Source organism: Lemur catta, chromosome 7 (genome assembly GCF_020740605.2).
Source record: "Lemur catta isolate mLemCat1 chromosome 7, mLemCat1.pri, whole genome shotgun sequence".
In the NCBI taxonomy this organism is placed as follows: Eukaryota; Metazoa; Chordata; class Mammalia; order Primates; family Lemuridae; genus Lemur; species Lemur catta.
The window spans coordinates 97,167,730-97,187,948 of record NC_059134.1 but is presented as its reverse complement, the minus strand read 5'-3'; the positions used below and the strand labels follow the sequence as shown (position 1 = coordinate 97,187,948).

The 20,219-nt window shown below is 37.0% G+C and overlaps 1 protein-coding gene across 1 annotated transcript; it reads left to right on the top strand.

The window, feature by feature from the left end:
- The first annotated feature begins 6,254 nt into the window (after positions 1–6,254).
- LOC123642142 (olfactory receptor 10W1) lies at positions 6,255–7,519 on the top strand. The gene has a single exon (XM_045557053.1). It carries the CDS (start codon positions 6,458–6,460, stop codon positions 7,517–7,519), a length of 1,062 nt encoding a protein of 353 aa, XP_045413009.1. The 5' UTR covers positions 6,255–6,457.
- The last annotated feature ends 12,700 nt before the right edge of the window (positions 7,520–20,219 follow it).

The following is a 20,219-nucleotide window of genomic DNA, read 5'->3' as shown; positions in this document are numbered from 1 at the left end:
CACCACAACAGAGAGGAAAATGCACCAAGTTACCACAGATGAATGAAAAGAAGGCTTAAAACTATACAGCTCAGGTAGCTACAATTCTGTGTTCACCTACCAACCTCCCCATCTTCATCTGAAGTTGCAAGATTCATCCCTATAGAGTTCCAGACCTGAATCTTGAGTTGTTTATTCAATTATTCAATACATAGTTTTGAGTGCCCTCTATATGTCTATCCCAGTGGACTTAATGGGAGGTCATTTAGACTCCCAGGGAAATATCTGGAGATATTTTGGATTATTATAACTAGAAAGTAGGGACTGATGCTACTGTCATCTAGTGGGTAGAAGCCAGGATGCTGTGAAACATCCTACACTGAACAGGACAGCCCTTCACAGCAAATAATTATCCAGCCCAGCATATCAACAGTGCCCAGGTTGGGAAATCCTAGTCTAGCCTTTTGTTATTCATACAATATACACAGAAGTTGAAGAAAAGGAGACTTGGTTGTTGCCCTCCTTGAGCCTACACACTACTAGGGCGAGAGAGGTTAATCAAATAGCGCACAGATACATGTAAACTTCCAGCTACGGTAGTTGCCATGAGGGAGGGGTACATGACTTTCCAAAAGGCACATTTGACCCTGATGTGACCGAGGTCAGAGAAGTGTCCCCTGGGGAAGTTGTAATGGGACTTGGACAAAGGATAAGTAGGAGCTACTTAGGTAAAAAGAAAAGTGGAAGGGCATTCCAAGCAGAGGGAACAGCATGTGCAAAGGCCTGGTGGTGGGAGGAAGCATGGTGAGAAGAGGGACTGAAAGAAAGACAGGATTGCTGAAGAAGAGTCAGGAGGAAGCCAGAAGTTGCCAGGGGTTCAACCTTATATGGCCTTCTAATCCATTTTGTGGTTCATCTTTGCAATATATGCCATATTTTACTTTCACTAAAAAGCATTTGAGGGCAATGTGGCTGGATGAAGCTTAATATAGAGGAAAGTGGAAATACTTTTAGTATCAGACAAATTTCATCTCAGCTTACTTGCTTCATCTGTTCTTGGACAAACAATTCAAATTCTGCAGATCTTTTACCTTTGAATTTTACCTGTGAAATAGGAATAACTCACTTTGCAGAGTTCTTATGATTAAGTGATGCAATGTAGAAATGGGATACCAATTACCCCTTGTTAGCATTGTTGTAAGCATAAAATGAGTTAAAGGCAAAGTGTGTAGAATATAGTAAGTGCAACATAAGACTCAGCTACTGTAATCACTATAATGCTTGGCACACAGTAGGCACTTAATATATTATGCTTTCTCCCCCCACCCACTCTCCTCCATTTATTGACACCGAAGATATCTCATAGTTTCTGAATATCTCAGGTATCTCATCCATGCCTGCTTTGGGATCTGATCATCCTGCATGTGCGCGCGCACACACACACACACACACACGCACACACACACCAGAGAACTACACTAATCACTGTAGGCCTATGCAGAAGAATTGCCTTTGAAAAAATGGACACATGGGTGCATACATTCACACACACACAAACATTTATATGTTATATATTTTAATATGCTATATATTTTTACACATGACCAACATTTGTTCTAAGGGAATTAATTAAGCTAATTTGCTAATTAATGGGAATGTCTCCAGGAAAATTAAAGAAAGAAGCCACAGAAAAGGTGAAACATTTGATATGTATTAATCGAGGCCCTATTAATAATATAACACTATGCTGGGCCCCATGGAAGAGAAACAAAATACAAAATATAGTCTCAATTCTCCAGGGCAATAATAATTTGGGACTAGGAATGAACCCAGCTACGACAAAATGGTGGGAGTAAATTCTCTGAAACAGGAGGTTCAAATGACCTCGATTAGGGCACTTCACATTTCTCACAAAATTGTTTTGGACACTGAGAGTGTTGCTAAAGGGTTTGATACTGGTCTTTACTTTGACAAACATACTCCAGACCCTCCACATGATAGAGACAGTTTTAGTTTGGACTAATTATCTGGTAACAAGGGAGGAGGTCAGCAATGACTAAGTTACCTTCTTCAGGGAGATAGAACTTACAAGGCAAGACCCTCAGTGGCAAAGCAATTACTCCTTCCATGGCTTCTGTTTGGGAGGTTACATAAAGGCTCTGTCCCACTGGGTAGACTCTCCAGGGCCATGTCTTCCCTTCTTTAACCACCAGAGTAGTTAGACGTCACCTCCTACAGCCTAGCCTGTCTTTTATGAACATAACTGAGGAGGCTGTCTCAGTGCAGCCCTCTCCCTTCTCATGTTGAAGGTAAGCGAAAGTCTTCTTCTACCTTATTCCAGATTTGCAACATTCCAGCACCTGCTAAAACTGAGTTAGAAAAGTAAGTAGTGGCTTTACAAATAGACTCCAGGATTTCAGAACTAGTTCAGCCCATGACTTATGGTGTTTCTCTGAATTTCACTTGGGAGCCCAACCACTCTGATTAAAATGGTAATAACTAATCTCAGTCAAAGAAATGTGAAGGGATTGAATAAATATAAATTTTGAGAAGGTTTAAGAGTTAATAAAAAGCCTTTTCATCATACCATATGGTACCTCATTTAATCTTCTGCTATGAAGCAGACATGATTAATATCATACCCTTATTAGATATAAATAAAAGAGGGAAGAATTAACATTTATTATGCAACTTAGTAGGTTTCATACATCAAACCAAGTGTTCTAAATACTTTATCTCATTTAATTTCATCACAGCTCCATTATGTAAGTGTTATTATTTACATCTTTTAAACATGAGGAAACAGAAATTCATGTGAGATGATCTGCCCAGGGGATTATGCTAATAATAGCAGGCTGAGATTCTAGCTCAGGTCTGCTTAGTGAGAAATCCACTAGCCCCCTTTTTTACGTAACACTAACTAGACAGTTGGAGGGTTGTTCTAGTCTAGGCTATCTGAATTTCCAGATTGAACAGAGATAATGTTTCTCAGGATAGTCTTGCCAACTGGGGCAGGGCTCTCTGGAGAGGTCGGAAGGAATTTGAGAGAATGATGTGGAGTTTCACCTGGATGTACTGAGATCTGGGGAGATTTCTGGGGATGAGGCTGAAGTGCTCTTATCTTACTCTGTCCTATGCAACATATTCAGTAACAACTTGGAATAGCAAATTAATGCTATGTTGACATGATAACTTTCACTCTCTTGGAACCATGAACTCCACTATGTTATCTATCTAGATCTTGTTAATGTAACCATTCCTGTGGTATGTCCTATGCAGCGCACTTTTAAAAGAGATATTTAAAATGAGAGTTTATGGGAATAACACCAGTTGGGGGTCGGACAGATGTGGGGGTTGGGGGGAGGGGATGGGTGTATACCTACATGATGAATGTGATGTGCACTGTCTGGGGAATGGACACGCTTGAAGCTCTGACTTGGGGGGATGGGGAGGTATGGGCAATATACATAACCTAAATTTTTGTACCCCCACAATAAGCTGAAATAAAAATAAATAAATAAATAAAAAATAAAACAGTTTGTTCCATGAAATAAATAAATAAATAAATAAATAAAATGAGAGTTTAAATTGTATGATGTATCAAAACCATGTTGAATAGTAAAAGGAAATTAGGAAAAACAATCAGAGCTACAGTATAAGAGCTCTTTAGTATCTGAGGTGTTTTATGTAGAAAATGGCCACATTGTTTAGAACAGAAAGAATAAGCTATAGTTGCGCAGAGGCAGGTTTCAACAGATCACAGAAATAACTTCCGGAGACTCTAGTAGTCCAGCACTGGCGCAAGTAAACCAGGAGGCAATGAGAGTCTGTGGGCATTGAAGGTGACCTGATGTCCCAATACTGTAAGGAAGATTCAAGTAGCTAACAGGAGATTAAACCAGGCAATTTCTGAGGTCTCTTCCAGCACCAAGAATTCATGACCTACGATAGCTCTGATGTAAATATTTTATTATAGACGTTGGAGAGCAGCATTAAGATGATAAATATTTGATGTGATAGATATGCAAATTAACCTCATTTGATCATTCCAAAATGTATACGTGTATCAAAACATCACATTGTACCCACAAATATATACAATAATTATTGTCAATTAAAAATAACATAAAATTTTTTAAAAAGATGATATGAGTATAATAGAGTACAATAAAATTCTCAGAAGTCATCATTATGACATGAATTTCAAAGCCTCCTCCTATCATAACACAGGTGGTAGACTAGCCTTCAGATGTCAATTTGTTGTAGGCTTTTATTTGCGATGTTCTAGATTGATAGGATTTTTTTCCACAGTGTAGCCCAAATATACATATGAAGTTGTTTTCCATAAGGGCACCTAAACAAGTGATTTGACTATGAAATAATCTTAAATCTTTCACTTAAAAGTAGAAGCAGAAAATGGGAAAAAAATAACTTATGTTTTTCACAATATACTTATCCATTCAAGATATAATTTTTTTTCATTTATTTATTTTTTTTTATTTCAGCTTATTATGGGGGTACAAAAGTTCAGGTTGTGTATATTGCCCATGTACCGCCCATCCCCCTGAGTCAGAGCTTCAAGCGTGTCCATTCCCCAGACAGTGCGCATTGCACTCATCATGTAAGATATAATTTTTTTTAAACAGCCTCACTCTGTTGTCCAAGCTAGAGTGCAGCAGCATCACCATAGTTCACTGCAACCTCAAACTCCTGGGCTCAAGTGATCCTCCTGTCTCAGCCTCTCAAGTAGCTGGGACTACAGGCATGTGTCCACCACATCCAGCTAAGTTTTTCTATTTTTAGTAGAAATAGGGTCTTCTCTTGCTCAGGCTGGTCTTAAACTCCTGATCTCAAGTGATCCTCCAGCCTTGTCCTCCCAGAGTGCCAGGATTACAGGTGTGAGCCACTGTACCTGCCCAAGATATAATTATTGAGTCTTTACAATTTGCACAACATAAGGCTTGGTGATCATGGAGATATAAAAATGTAAATAATGCAGAATGGCTGCCCTTGAACTTACAAATAATAATGACGGTTGTCTTTTATTAGGTTGCTGTTACTATGGGCTGGTTATTGTGATAGATATCATACATTATTATCACATTTAAACTCACAGCAACCTTTTGAACCATTTAAACTCACAGCAACCCTTTGAACTAAGTATAATTATTATTCCCATTTTTCAAATAAAGAAACCGAGACTCAGAGAAATCATATATTGCCTAGCATCATGGAACTGGGAGGTGAAATTATTCAAACCACATCATTCAATTTCACAGCTCATTTCACACTGATACACTGCCCCTCCTCCACATGTTACAGTTAAATGTGCAATATGCTAAGTGGCATTAGAAATAATTCAAAGTATCATTGAAGTTCAGATGAGGGAAACAGAATAACTGAAGCAGACACTGCTTGTTAGCTGTTAGAAAAACAACAGAGAGCCATTCATGTCCTCAGTGCTCTTAATATCTGTGACTGCCTGTAATCACGTTTGTCCCCATGCTTGTGACACTGGGGTAGGTTTATGTGAATGATTTTTACTGAAAGTGGTGTGTCCAGTTAGAGATTTCTCTTCAAAGCTCATAACGAATAACAGAAAATATTTACATTTGGCAAATTGAAATGAGGTCATACGTTACCTCTTTCCCACCTTCTTGAATAAGAGTTGGTCTGGGAAAAGAAGTAGGATGGATGTCCCTTGCGAGCTACGTCTGTTCATTAAAAGGTTTTCATGAGAACTAGATGGCTTCTCCCAGATTTCACATAAACCTCTTAGAAATATGGAAAAAGGGACCAGCTTGGTCATTCATATTCATGCCCAAACTCGCAGGAAGGGCTCTTAGATTTTCAACAGCTTTTTATCACGTATTTTCCCAAACCTCCACAAACCAGGAGGAAACCTGGTTCCTTGAAGTTCTTATACGTCTCCTCATTGCATCAGACTAACGAAGCCAAGAGGAAGGAGGGCTTTGTTTCGTGAGGCTCATCCCTGACACTGCCAAGCTCATGCCTATGTCGGCCCTTCGCCTTATGGGCGTTTTGTTCTTTCTTCATTTTCTATCATATCATGAGCTTTTGAGTGAAACATCCACATACCACCGATTTAACAGCTCAGGAGATGCTGAGCGTAAATAAATATATGAACAAATGAATGATTGGCCTCCCTCTTGCACCTTAGTGACCTCTAGCCCCCAAGATTTCCTGACACTTTCTTGTGAATTTACTAAGAAAATTTAATTTTTGTTCCACTACTTCTGAAAATAGTTCCTGAATTCCACCCACTTCCTCTGCCACTTTGCCTCAACAGTCTCTTACATAATCTGGCCCAACTCTTGGCAGTTAGAATTTGAGGTGTAGATATTTCCGTGGAGAAACCTTGTAAAGTGGAGGGGGGGGAAAAAGAACTACTTCTTATCCTTCTGGTGTCTAACTCCAGTTCCGATTAGACTAGATTCATGGCTCAGAGTGTAAACTCATGTATCCTCCGTCTCATTCTTCCCTCTGTCCTTGTGACTCTCCACAGAGAAAAGCTGTTAGCTCAATGACCTGGGAAAATCACTCTGTGTTGACGGAATTTGTGCTCCTGGCTTACCCCTCCTGCCCAGAGCTGCGTGTCCTGTCCTTCCTTGCGGTCAGCCTGGTTTATATACTTATCGTCACCGGGAATGTCCTTATTGTGGTATCCATTCACACAGAAGCCCGTCTACACACGCCCATGTACTACTTCCTGGGCAGCCTCGCAGGGGTGGAAATATGCTACACTGCTGTGGTGGTGCCCCACATCCTGGCCAACACCCTACAGTCAGCGAAGACCATCTCCCTCCTGGGCTGTGCCGCTCAGATGGCGTTCTTCGTCGGACTTGGCAGTGCAGACTGCCTCGTCCTGGCCACCATGGCCTATGACCGGTATGTTGCCATTTGCCATCCCTTGCAGTACCCTGTCATCATGACATTGACTCTTTGTGTCCGCTTGGTTGTGGCCTCTGTGGTCATTGGCTTGTTCCTGTCCTTACAGCTGGTGGCCTTCATCTTCTCTCTGCCATTCTGCCAGGCTCGGGGTATCGAGCACTTCTTCTGTGACGTGCCACCAGTCATGCATCTTGTTTGTGCCCACAGCCATGTCCATGAGCACTCAGTGCTGGCGGCAGCCACACTAGCCATTGCTGTGCCTTTCTTCCTCATCGCCACCTCCTACGCCTTCATAGTGGCCGCCGTGCTCAAGCTCCACTCGGCAACCGGTCGCCACCGGGCCTTCTCCACCTGCTCCTCGCACCTCACTGTGGTGCTGCTGCAGTACGGCTGCTGCGCCTTCGTGTACCTGCGCCCCAGCGCCAGCTACCAGCCCGGGCAGGATCAGTTCGTCTCACTGGTGTACACATTAGGAACCCCACTGCTCAACCCTCTCATCTACACCCTGAGGAACGGTGAGATGAAAGGGGCCATAGCGAGAGTTCTAATCCGGAATCGCCTCTCCAAGCACAGCCAGGATAGGGGAGGGTACAACCTATCAGGCAGAAGTTTGGTTCCAGCCATGTGAATCCCTGTGCAACTGGGATTTCTCTCAGTTGATGTTAAAATGAATTTTAAAAATGGCATATAAATTTTATGAATACTGTTTATCTACATGTGCCAAACATTTAAAATGTTTATAAAATTTGACTCAGTAAATTTTCTTCTGGAAAAGAAATATATAAGCAAGTCAGCATAAATAATATAAAGTGGCAAGTGTAAGACTGTATCCAGGTATCTGTTGGAAGGAGATGGCTCGTTCAATATATGAAACTAAAAAAAAATGTAATAAAGGGATTCTCTACAGTGGCTATGCGTAAGGAAACCAACAAGATGTGGCAATGCACTTGCATACTAGCAATAGCAGGAAGACATCATCACCTCTAGACCTAAAAGACAAAAGAAGGGTGCAGTATTATCACCGACCAGTTAGAACTAAATAGGTCTAAGAAGAGAAGCCACATGGCAGGAAATGTGGCTTTAGAAATAAAAGGCAACTATTGATAGACTTATGACCATGCAAAGAGAGAGCCAGGAGGTAAATACCCCCACCTGTCTCTGCTCAAAACCATCCATCTCTTGTTCTGTCTCCCATTGGCCAAACCCAACTGCCAACAAGAGGGCTGGGGAGACCGGCTAATTCAGACCAGAGAAGTCAGTCTCTTGGAACACACAGCAAGGCAGACAAAGACCTTGAGAATTAGGGGCACACAGCATGTGACCAGAACAAAGGTTATTTATTATAGAATTATACATAAAAATAAAAATAAATTAACAATTTTCCTAAAGTATTATTTAAGCAATTACTGTATCAAAAAAATATTACTTAGCCTCAATTTTATGTTTTAAAATACTAGTTATTAGTAATAGTTAACATTAATCATTTGCTGTGTGCCAGAAACATATATAATATATAAATATGTACATATTCTATTAATCTTTAAAAATCCTATGGAGTAAGACTGTTATCCCTGTTTTTCATACAAATGGAAGAACTTCTCAGAGGACAGATCCGGAGAGTTGAGCCAGTATCTGCAGATAATTATGGATTAGGAAACCGGTCCCAGGGAGCATAATTGGGCTGTAATAAAGGAACATTCTCTTCTGCCAGAGTAAAGGATGCTGACAATGTGCCCAATTGGATTCAAAATTGCTATGGGCTAGTGACTACATTATGCTCTAAATAGGGAGCTAATTCTAATTACAAGATCCTGGATGTTGAGCCTGGATTATAACTTTTATCTTTGAAATCTGCTTTATGGCACCACATATGTTTTGTGGTGATGTTCCATGTGCCTTTGAAAAAAATGTATATCCCCTTAAAAATGGCAAATATTTTAAATTATGTATGTACACTTTACCTCAATAAAAAATAAATTAAAAAAAAAGAATGTGTATCCTATAGATACTGAGTAAAATCAATTAGGTGAAGTAAGCCAATATTGTAGTTCTAATCTTCAATATCTTTATATGTTTTCGTCTACTTTGCTATCAATCACTGATGGAAGTGGGTTAAAATCCACAACGAGGATGGAAGATTTGTCAATCTCTCCCTTTAGTTCTGACAATTTTTGTTTCCTGTATCTTGAAGCTGTATCTTATTAGATAGCCTGTATCTTATTAGATGTAGACATATTTAGCATTGTTATATCTTGCTGATGAATTACCCATTTTATCATTAAGCAATGCTTTCCTTTTTGCTGGTAATATCCCTTCTCCAGAACTTTCAAAATTATAATCCCATTTACTGTACTTTCATATTTATGCTCTTATTGTACCATATTTTATGTATATTTATCATAGATTATTATTATTTTGTTTTAAACAGTTAATAGGTTTCTTAATTTAAAAGTAGTCTTTTACATTTTTAAACATGATCTTAAGAATATTTTCACTGGATATAGAATTCTAAGAATGCTCTCTTTCCTTCAATCTTTGTAAAGATGTCATTCCACTGTCTTCTGGTTCCCATTGTATCAGATGAGAAAAAACTTGTCTTCTTAGTTATTTTCCCCACATGAATATAAAATATTCTCTCTTTATCCTTGGTTTCCAGGTATACTACTATGATCAACCTAAAAAAGGGAGAAGATTCCTGGTATTTAATAACACATCCCAAGTACAAAATACATTCACCCTATCCCAACATCCCCGAAAGTCTCAACCCGTTACACCATCAACTCAAGTCCAAAATCTCATCTAAATATTATCAGTGTAAATTCCCCAAATCTCATCATCTAAACCATCTAAGTCAAGGTCTAGGTAAGACACTGGGTATAAAGTATTCTGGGGCAAATTTTCTCTCCATCTGTGAACTTGCACAACTAGAAAATAAAATATCTACTCCCAAAATACAGTGATGGAACAGGAATAGAATAATGGTTACAGACATTGACATTCCAAAAGAGAGAAAAAGAAATGAAAAAAAGGAGTTATTGGTCCCAAGAAATTTTGAAATCAAAAAGGGAAAACTCCATTATTGTTAAGACCTGGGAATAATCTTCTGCAGCTCATGGTTCCACCTCCTGTACCAAAGAATCCACCCTCTCTGATTTAAGGAGCCACACTCCAGACCCAAGGCTCTGCCCCCAGAGTCATCCTTCCTTCTTCAGAAAGGGTAGCACATGTTTTCAGCCAAATAGTTTCATCAGCCTTTATCCTGCTTACGTAATTTTGGGAGACTGACAGCTTTATTTTATTTCTTCTTTCCTCTGTCCCTTTCAATGCGGGCTGCCAAGGTTTCTGCTGATATTACTTTCTCAAAAACCTTATGGGTCCTCCATGTATGTCATAGGAATTTACTCCATTAGACAAGAGAGTTCTCCATATACCTTTCCTGAATAATCCCATCTCTATTCCCAGCTTCTGCTGAGATTGTTGAGGAGATACATGAGTCACACACCTAATGTCTTTAGAGAGCCTCTGTGTGAATGAATACTTTTTATCCTTCCAAAGCACTAGCAAAAGATAGTCCAGCCTATCCTTGGCTTTCTCTCCAGAATACACTTTCCTAACAGTGTATCTCCTAATTTTGGCATATTTTTCAATTGGAGTAGGCTGAAAATTTCCAAATTACTAAACCTCTGTTCCTTTTGGCTTAAGGACTATTGTTCTTCCCAAAATCCAAAACACAGCAGTCCCAGAAAAACCAGGATAGTTGGTGATCCTACCTCACCTCATGGTGTAGCCCTTGGCATCCCAGGCTTATGTTGGAAAGTCACATCTTAGACTCATACTTTGTGAAGCTCTGAGCTTTTCTTTATACCCTCCTTGTCTCATGATGCCCTCCAACCCAGCCCTATTTTCTGGGAAGAATAAAAGTAGCTTACAGATGATGGGACACAACAAAAAGAGAAAAGTACAGGTCAGTATACCTGATGAACACAGGTGTAAAAATCCTCAACAAAATACTAGAGTTGGGGATAGAGCTATCATTACAAAAAAATAAAGCTTTCAGAACTATGAAAGTATCAGCAGAGAGAAAACTTGATCAAAAGACAGAAATATGTATGATGCAGAAAGATGAAGCCAAAGTTTACAATAATGGTTATAAAAAAATCCTTCATAAATTTTCTGCTTCTTAAGGAAAAAATGCACTGTTTATAGAGTTTTCGAGCTGGAAGGACCCATGGAGTTCATGTAATCCAACACTTCATATCACAGATGAGGAAGCCCATGTAAGGCTTGAGGAAGCTCCACTACTGCCTGAAGTCAACAGTTACCACCAGGCAGAACCACAACTAGATTCCAGATCTCAAGATGCCCAGGCTAGTGTTGGGTTAGTGCATTACACATGTTCCTTGAGCTCAAGCTGAGATAAATGCCAACCACACTCACTGGGAAGATTTTTCTGGAATGCAACATCAATAAACACCTGATGGATATAGGAAAGGAATAAGGATACCTGACTGGAAGCCCCAGACAACAATTACCTACAGTGACCACACAAAAGAGTTGCTCATCAATCTTGCCTTAGTTGATCAACCCTGGAAATTGTTCTCTAGTTGAGTTCAGTTTAAGAGCAACCACTGGGGAAATTCCTTGTCTTTGGGGGCCCATTAATTTTAAAGAGATTTCAAAAAGGACACTAAATAATCTGACTAAATTAGGCATGACTGGACCCTGAATAAATATATCAGAAGCTGTTTTCTATCATTGAGGACACAGGGTCTCACTCAGGGCTCAAGTTAGGATTATTCCGTAGTATCACTTTTCCAAAGGATGTCCCTCTCACCCTATTCCACCCTCATCCCAAATTTCTAAGATGTGATTCTTCTCCTGAGTGTGCTTGCAAAGGACACTTCCCCATTGTCATGTGGATATTATGAGGGTATCATATTTGTCTACTTTTCCCCTCCAGAAGAGGTTGTATAACACGAAGCTCATGGACCCTTATTCCATTTTGCCCTGTAAAAAGAAGATAGATAGGGCCTCTCAAGGAGAGCTCCCTCCATCACCTACTGCAGGAATTCGTGGCATCCTAGCAAACGTTAACCTACTCATTTGTGACTTTTCTTAGGTGGCTGATGGAATGCAGCAAATTTCAAAGCGGTAAGAGAACATCTTAAGAGACTTAATTTCTTTGATTGATTTGATTTTGATTTTCTTTCTAAAAATAATAACATAAATTTTATAATGTTTTATAATTGATTCATATATATATATATATCAATATTGAATTGTGGACAACAAATGAGTTATCAGAGTAGGTATTGGTATCCACTTTACAAATACAGAATAAATGATTGCATTTCCTAGCATCATGTGCCTAAAAACGTAAAGCCAGGATGGAACTCAAATCTTCTGCCTTTCCTTTCAATGTTCTTCCATAGGCCTATCCTAAAAAGCATGGCATGGAACTCACTTTCTTCAAGCAGCATCATTAAGTCAAAAGCAGTTTAATGGTGTTATGTAAAAAAAAAATGTATTCTATGGTGAAATAGAGTTGGAAATATTTTGAGGCAAAATTAAGCTGGTTGCTTTACATCAAGACCTCACAAAACATTATTGTGTTAATATGCATTGTGAATATCTGAGAAAAAATGTGAATGTTTTCCAATTTGAGCACAGAAACTTTCATATCTGGGGTGTCATGAAGAATTCACGTTCTAAGGAACACAATTTAGAAACGAGTTTCTCAGAGGATGTTTAAATTCTTTTCTTATGTGTTTGTTCTCTTACAAAGCCGAAATTGGTGATCATGCCTTATAATTCTCTTAAATCCCTCCACATAGCTAAGCACAAGACTTGAATTCGTGACAGATACTCAATTAATATTTTCCTACTTGGTTGATTTATCGATGAGGCACAGTGGCTTTATAGTTGAAGTGAGAAGGTTTTCTGGAAGTTCATAGAAGGAGCACCTATCACTAGAGTTGAGAAAGGTGAGGATGAGGATGGAGTATGAGTATGGAGGAGAAAAGTATCCAAGGCAGAAGGAGTAGGTGATTTGAAGTACCCAGAGCAAGAAAGATCATGACAAGGAACTGAAAGTTATTCAATAGAGCCAGGGCTGCAAGTACAATCAGGAGAATGAGAAAAGAATACCTACTGGAAGTCAGACAATGCACTTAATGAGCCCTACTGTTAATCCTCACAATAAATCTGCAGGGTAACTATTAATATATCATATCCTTTGTAGATAAAAAGCTGAGGCTCATGGAGATTCATAACTTTGTCCGTGGTTCTAAAAGCAGTAAATGACAAATCTAGGACTCATGCTCTTGTTGAAAGATCAAATATTTCCTAAAGGTATAATTAACTAGGGAATGGCACAGTGGTCATTGCCATTAGGGGAAATAATCTGAGGCAAGAAAAGTATTGAAGAGTTATTAAATTATTCTACACAGGACATTGTTCCCCCTGCCTGTGTGCACAATAGCACGATTGAGTCTGGGGATTCATTTTAGCTGCATGGCCAGGATCATACTAATGTGTCCTTTCTGCCTGGCTGTTTTCACTCTCTTAATTAAGTTGCACAGCCCTCAATGTGGATGAAAAGAGAGAGGTAGTGTAGACATGTGTGTGGGCTCCACTCTCTGCTCACTAATCTAATGGAATGTGGGTTCTGGCCTCAGGTATGCCTATAACTAACCATATGCCTTTGGACAAGGCTTAATCTCAATGAGCCTCACTTCTTGCATGAAGAATATAAGGGAATAAGACTAAATGTCTCTTGAGTTTCCTTACAGATGTGGATATTCAATTTTATATATATTTTATAAACCAGCACACATTTGACCTATGACTGGGCTTTTTCATTGTTCCATGGCTCCCTAACATTTTCAAAAGTGTTTCAATTTTATATTACAGTGTTTATGTATTAGCAGTGTGCTTACATTACACATTGCAATATTGCCCATCAGCCATTGAGAGATAACTGCTACCTAGATGAGCTTCCCAACATTATCAAACTTATTGATTGGCTCAACAAATATTTAACATATCAATAATTTAACTGTTGTGCTTCCCGTTGTCCACTTATCAGCTGAACCCATCCCACTCAAGGTCTTCCTTGTCGCATGCAGCAAACAAATATAAACATACAACCACTGGACTGAGAAATGCCCCCATCTTTGTGGGACTACAGTAATTAAACGGCATAATTGAGTTATAGAAGTCATCACTGAATATTGGCTTTGAAAGGAAGTTTAAAGAACATGAGATTTACCTACAAACTAATTTGATTTAGGTCAAATCAAATCAATTATAGTAAGGATACAGGACTGAACAAGACAGATGTCCTTGCCCTTATCGAGCCAAAATATAGCCATGATTAAAGTGTTTATCAAACTGGCATTGCCAGGAGTTCGGTGTTTTAAGTGTCAACTCCCAAAGGAAACAGTATAGGCACTCAGAAGGCAAGTGAATTCTGTGGGTAGTGAGGAGGGAAAGGTTGTGACTTTCTCTACGAACAACTTTGGGGAGAGTAATAGAAGACTGAGAATAATAAATACTGTTTATGGAATTGCATGGACTGTTAGGCGAAAAAGTTTTGAATGCATGTCATACAACAGGAGGATGCAGACCCAGAATATATAAATTTATTTATTATATTTTAAGTGGCAAATGGAAAACAATATGGAGATTTCCCAAAAAAATTAAAAATAGAACTACCGTATGATCCAGCAATCCCACTACTGTGTATATATCCAAAGGAAATAAAGTCAGTATGTTGAAGAGATATCTATACTCCCATATTCATTGCAGTATTGTTTAAGACAGCCAAAACATGGACTCAGCCTAAGTGTCCATCAACAGATGAATGGATAAAGAAAATGTGGTGTAGATGCACAGAGATCATTTAGACATGAAATAAAGAAATGCCCCAGGGAACATTTTTATTAACAAATTTCAGATGCAACCAATCTCTCACCCGTTAGCCATGTGAAAATGTTGTAATGGTCGGATGTGCCAGTGGACAGTTTACTCCAAGGTAAGTGGCCAACACAGTTGAATCTGAATGACAGAATCAGTTAATTCTAGTTCAGAACGTCAACAAGAGGAAAATGTTCACAAAAATTGAATCAAAATCTGGAATGATTAACCTAGCAGAAATGATATTAATATTTATTCTTACATTTTATGGAAAGCTGGGGGAAATGTTTGTTTCTACTACACAATGTGTGTTTCTAGCAGCACCAACTCTTATTAATATTTTGATCAAACCCTATAGTGCAAAATGTAATCATCTATTAAATCCACTGTATTTCATGTCACTGTATCTCAAATGTTTTGCTATTAAGAAAAAAAATAATTGTGTCATTCAAATGTGAATATAGGTCACAACTGATGATATTCAAGAAAATACATAGGTACTTTGAAAATAATTCCCAGAGGAGCTCCAGAAGTGGTTTGAATGGGGTGAAATCATTAGAGCAAGTCAAAAGCCTTTGAAAGTGACCACTGGAAAGGAAAATATTAATTTGTCAATATAAATTCTGATGTGTTTGGTTTTTAACAGGTTACAGCCTCACCTTGCATATGTCTACTAGTTTTTCCTTCCAATTACCTCAGTGTGATGTTGTGACAGACGTCACACTCCCAGTGCTGCATGCCTTGCTTTATCAACAGAATAGGTACATTCTGCATCAAATCTTGGCTCTTCCCATTTAGGTGCAATATTGATCATTTTATGTTCAAATCTAATAAGACAGAATCATTTTTAAATTGTTTCCTGAGTCAAAGTTTATCTCATTTGATTTTGATCATATATAATTACAATTATTGTACTGAAATCTCTCTTCCAGTTTTCTTCTTCTTCCTTTTCTCTTTTACTCTTTGCCGTATTATTTAAGGTTTAGCAGAGCAACTGCAAGGCCTGGGAGGATACAGCTCTAGAAGAACCTCACTCTCCGTCTGAAAAAGATAAGAACTGAAGAGTAAATATCTAAGGAAAACGCTTCATTACAAGAAAGGAGACAGAAGGGCAGGTACATTCATTGAAACTGTTGTGTCTCAGAAATACTATATATTCGAAACTATTAATTGTCATAAATTTTCTATAAGGGTCCATATTCATATCCTCAATTAACATCAGGGAACCGAGGCTCATCAAGTAATGAGTTCATTAGGAAAATTAAACTAACAAGTGAGAAGAGTAGTTTTCAAATGCAGATCTAACTAACTACAAAATCCATAGTATTGTCCTTCCTTCCTAACACTGATGGAAATTAAGAATAAACAGACTTTTAATTCATTATATGATTACAAAATTGTGTATGTTCATTGTAAAATTTGTAAAAACAGAAAAGCGTAAGCCATAAGCAAAAAGATCCACAATTCCAGCCACCTCGCAATATTCACTGTTAATATTTTGAGGTATGGTCTACTTTTTATAAATAGATATAATTTTTTTAATTAAAGCATGGTATAATGCTGTTTTATAATCTGCTTTTTATGAGTCCTCTCAGTCTTATTAAATATTTTTGTACAATGTAATTTTAAACAATTGCACACAGTTCCATCAAATGAATAAACCACAATTAATTTAAACATTTTCCCATTATTGGTATTTAGTTTGATATAATTTCTTACCATTATATTGAGAACTGTGATGAACATTCCTGTCAACAATTTTATGCACATGGTTAGTTTATAAGAATAAATTTCTGAACCAATATTGCTGAATCAAAGTATATGAATTTCTGCAAGTCTTTCATTACATTACCAAATTGCACTCCACAAATTTTTATAGCAATTTATACTTCCACTAGCATATTTGGGAATACATCTCTCTTTGCAATCTTAACACCAGAAGTTATTTTTTCCCATTACTATCAGTTAGTAAATAGAAAATTATATCTCATTTTATTTAATTTTATATTTATTTGAATACTAATAAAATAGATTTTTATATTTTTTACTTTTGCATATTTCTTTTTTGGATTTCCAGTATTTGTTTTTCTAATGATAGGTTAATTTTTGCTGAACTGTAAAAGTACATTTACTACATAATTTTCTTATTTTGTTTTTGACCCACAAAACTTTATAAACTTTTATTATGTCAAAATATCAATATTATGTACTCTGTCCTTTGCTCATATGGTTGTAAATGTTTATCTACCCTGAGATCTGAAAAAATATTCATCTACTCTATTTTCTAATTTTCTATCGCTTTTTAAAATATTTGAATCTAAGGTCCACCAGAAATAAATTTTGATTTACATGCATTGAGGAGTTAACTTCGAAAATGATTAGCCCATTGTCCTAATGCCCTGTTAGGAAATTGATCCTTTTTACTTGATTTGAAATAGTGAAAATAGTTAATATACTGTACTTTGAGTGTGTACTCTGTGCCAGGACTGTTCTAAATAATTTCACGGAATAGCTTGTTCAAGTCTCACAACAACTTGAGAAGGGTGGAAAGCGTATTTTCAGTTCCATTTTACAGATAATTAAACTGTTGTACATAGTAAATAGAGATAATATAATAAAGTGATTAAGTGGAGCCAGCCTGCTTACGTTTAAATTTCCATTTCAACACTTACTAGCTGTGAAGGTTTCTTGGGCAGTTTACTTAGCCTCTCTGTGCCTCAGTTTCTTCATCTGTAAAACAGTTATAAGAGCCCCTTTATGGAGGGCTGGTATGAAATGACTTAATAGATGTCAAGTGTATACAATAATGTGTGATGCAATAAGCACAATAGAGTTAGGTATTACTAGTGATTCTCTTTTATTATGCTGGGTCTCTACTGCTCCACAAATACCATTTAGATTTATGATATAATAACATATAATTATTTGTGATATATTTTAATGTCTTGTGATACAAGTTTCACTCCACTGTGGCACTTTTTTTTAACATTCTTTTGTCTTTTCACTTGTTTGTTCTTGTAGGGATTTAGATTGGAATGGCATGGAATTCATGCATTATTTCAGAGTCAATTAACACCAAAATATTGAGTTTTTCCACCCAGGCACATATGTGCAAAGCTTAGTAGTTTTCTTCTGATAGTGCTACTTGTATTTATTAAGTTTATTCACTGGTGTTTTATTATTCATTCATTCATTCATTCATTCATTCATTTCAGTTGTTTGGGGAAGAAGGACATTTTCTAACTTGTATCATTGATTTTTAAAAAAATAAAGGAAAGAAAGTCCTGTGATCCAAAGCATAAACTACATACTACTTAGTATGTATGTATGTAAAAGTTATTCATTTTACTTTAACTTAAATCATACAGATGGACTTTTATTCATCAACCTTCGGATATAAAGCCAAGAGCTTTACCTTGAGTTTGTATTACCTGAAGTCAAAGCCTTTCTTGCATGCATCATGTATTAATTACAGTTTTATCTTTTTTAATATGGAGTGAAAATTAGACTCATGTCAAATATGAATAGAAAATTATTCAAAATTTTATGACATTTTCTCCTAGCCTTTTATAGTGGCCTGGCTCATAGCTTATTCCACAGCAATTTTTAGCAACTTGTAATTATCAAGTATTTCTCAAGCATTCAATTATTAATTTTCATTAAATACCTTCATAGTCACAATAACACCTTATGTGATTTTGTAATGTTTAATACAATTACTTAATTACAAAAAATGAATACACATGACATAAACAGGTTTGAGGAATATCCAACTGATTTACGTGCAAGCCACCTCCCTTGTGGGCGTAAGAATGCTCAGACATACTGCAGAGTAAACTCAGGTCTCTTGTGGTCGGTGTGTCACAGCATTATGCTGTGTGTTGTACAGAGGGAATGAGGGACACTGGTTAATCTGACACATGAGTTAAGTGAAGATTAGTTAAGAGACCTTCTACTACATTTCATTTGGAACGATAATGAATATCTTATTGGTCCTCATTTTTTCAGTTGATTCTTTTGTGTTTTCAGTTAAACAATCACATCTTCTGCATCTTTTTTCTGCCTTATTGCATTGGTTGGATAACAAAACACAATGCTAAACAGAAGTGATGTTACTTCCTAAGCCCTCATAAACGTGAGAAAGTATTTCTGTTGCTTTTTAACATAAATCACTAAGGTCTGCGTATAGAATTCTTTCACAACAATTTGTTTTTCTTAAAACTCTATAGATATTATTCTATTGTTTCTGAATTTTTGTATTAAAAATAAGGTTGTAGTCCAACCTAAAAGTGCTTAATTTATACCTATTTTTCCCTTTCCAGATGCTTACAAAACTCTTTTATTCTCCTGTTTCTTCTAATGCAATCTGCTATTGCATTTTTAGTTTTCTTATTGTCTTTTCTTAGAAAGCTCTATTTTAGTTTTAACCTTATTCTATTCACTTCCCTTTCCTTTGAATCTGAGTCCAAAAGTTTAGGTTCCTGGTTAGAAATTTAGAGAAAATATTCGAATGAAAGGAAATGCACGAAGAGTAACTATCAGAAAGAAATGGAATAAAAGATGTTTGCCTAGTTTTATATGGAGTCAAAACAACTGAATTTAAAAATGAATAACTCATGAATAACTTATAGTATTGCCATAAAATGGGATACTATAAAGCAGTGGAAAAACAGAGTATTGCTACAAAGAACAGTAAGAATAATCTTTGCAGACATGATATTGAATTCAGTTACAATAAAGTACAGAGGACTGCCAAATCATTATCATTTCACATAGAGGTTGAAACATAAAGTAATCTGCAATGATAAAATTTTTAAAATTATGATTACTTTTGTGAGGGATAAAGACTGGGAGGAGTCATGCAGGATGCTTGTAGGTTACTGGAATTGTTCTAGTTCTTAATTGTGGTAGTAGTTATACTAGCATATTTCTACGTAAAAAAATTGTAAGTCAAGCTGTACACTTAGGATTCGTGAGTTTCTCTGTACATATGTTGTATTTCAATGAGAATGTTTACCAAAAAAGTAAACAACACATCCATTTAACTGATTTTACAATACGTACAACCATACAATTCTTTATTTTTATACATAACCTAAACATTTATACCCAATATGCTTAAATAAAATAATAAAATAAATAAATCCCAGCAAAATATTAGCTCTCATCAATTGGATTAAAAATACCAGAGTAAAATTTTTAAAAATTTCACAAGAAACAACTACATGTCTTGTCCCCAGGAACTTCTACAGATTACTATCTATCCCATGCATGAAGATTTCCAAGGAAAATTATACCAAACCTTCCATCGTGAATTCATTCCCAAGCATTGTGATTGGAAACTGGATGCTAAATAGGTAATTCCAAACAAAATTTAAAGTCCGTGCTTTTATGCAAGCAATAAAGTAACT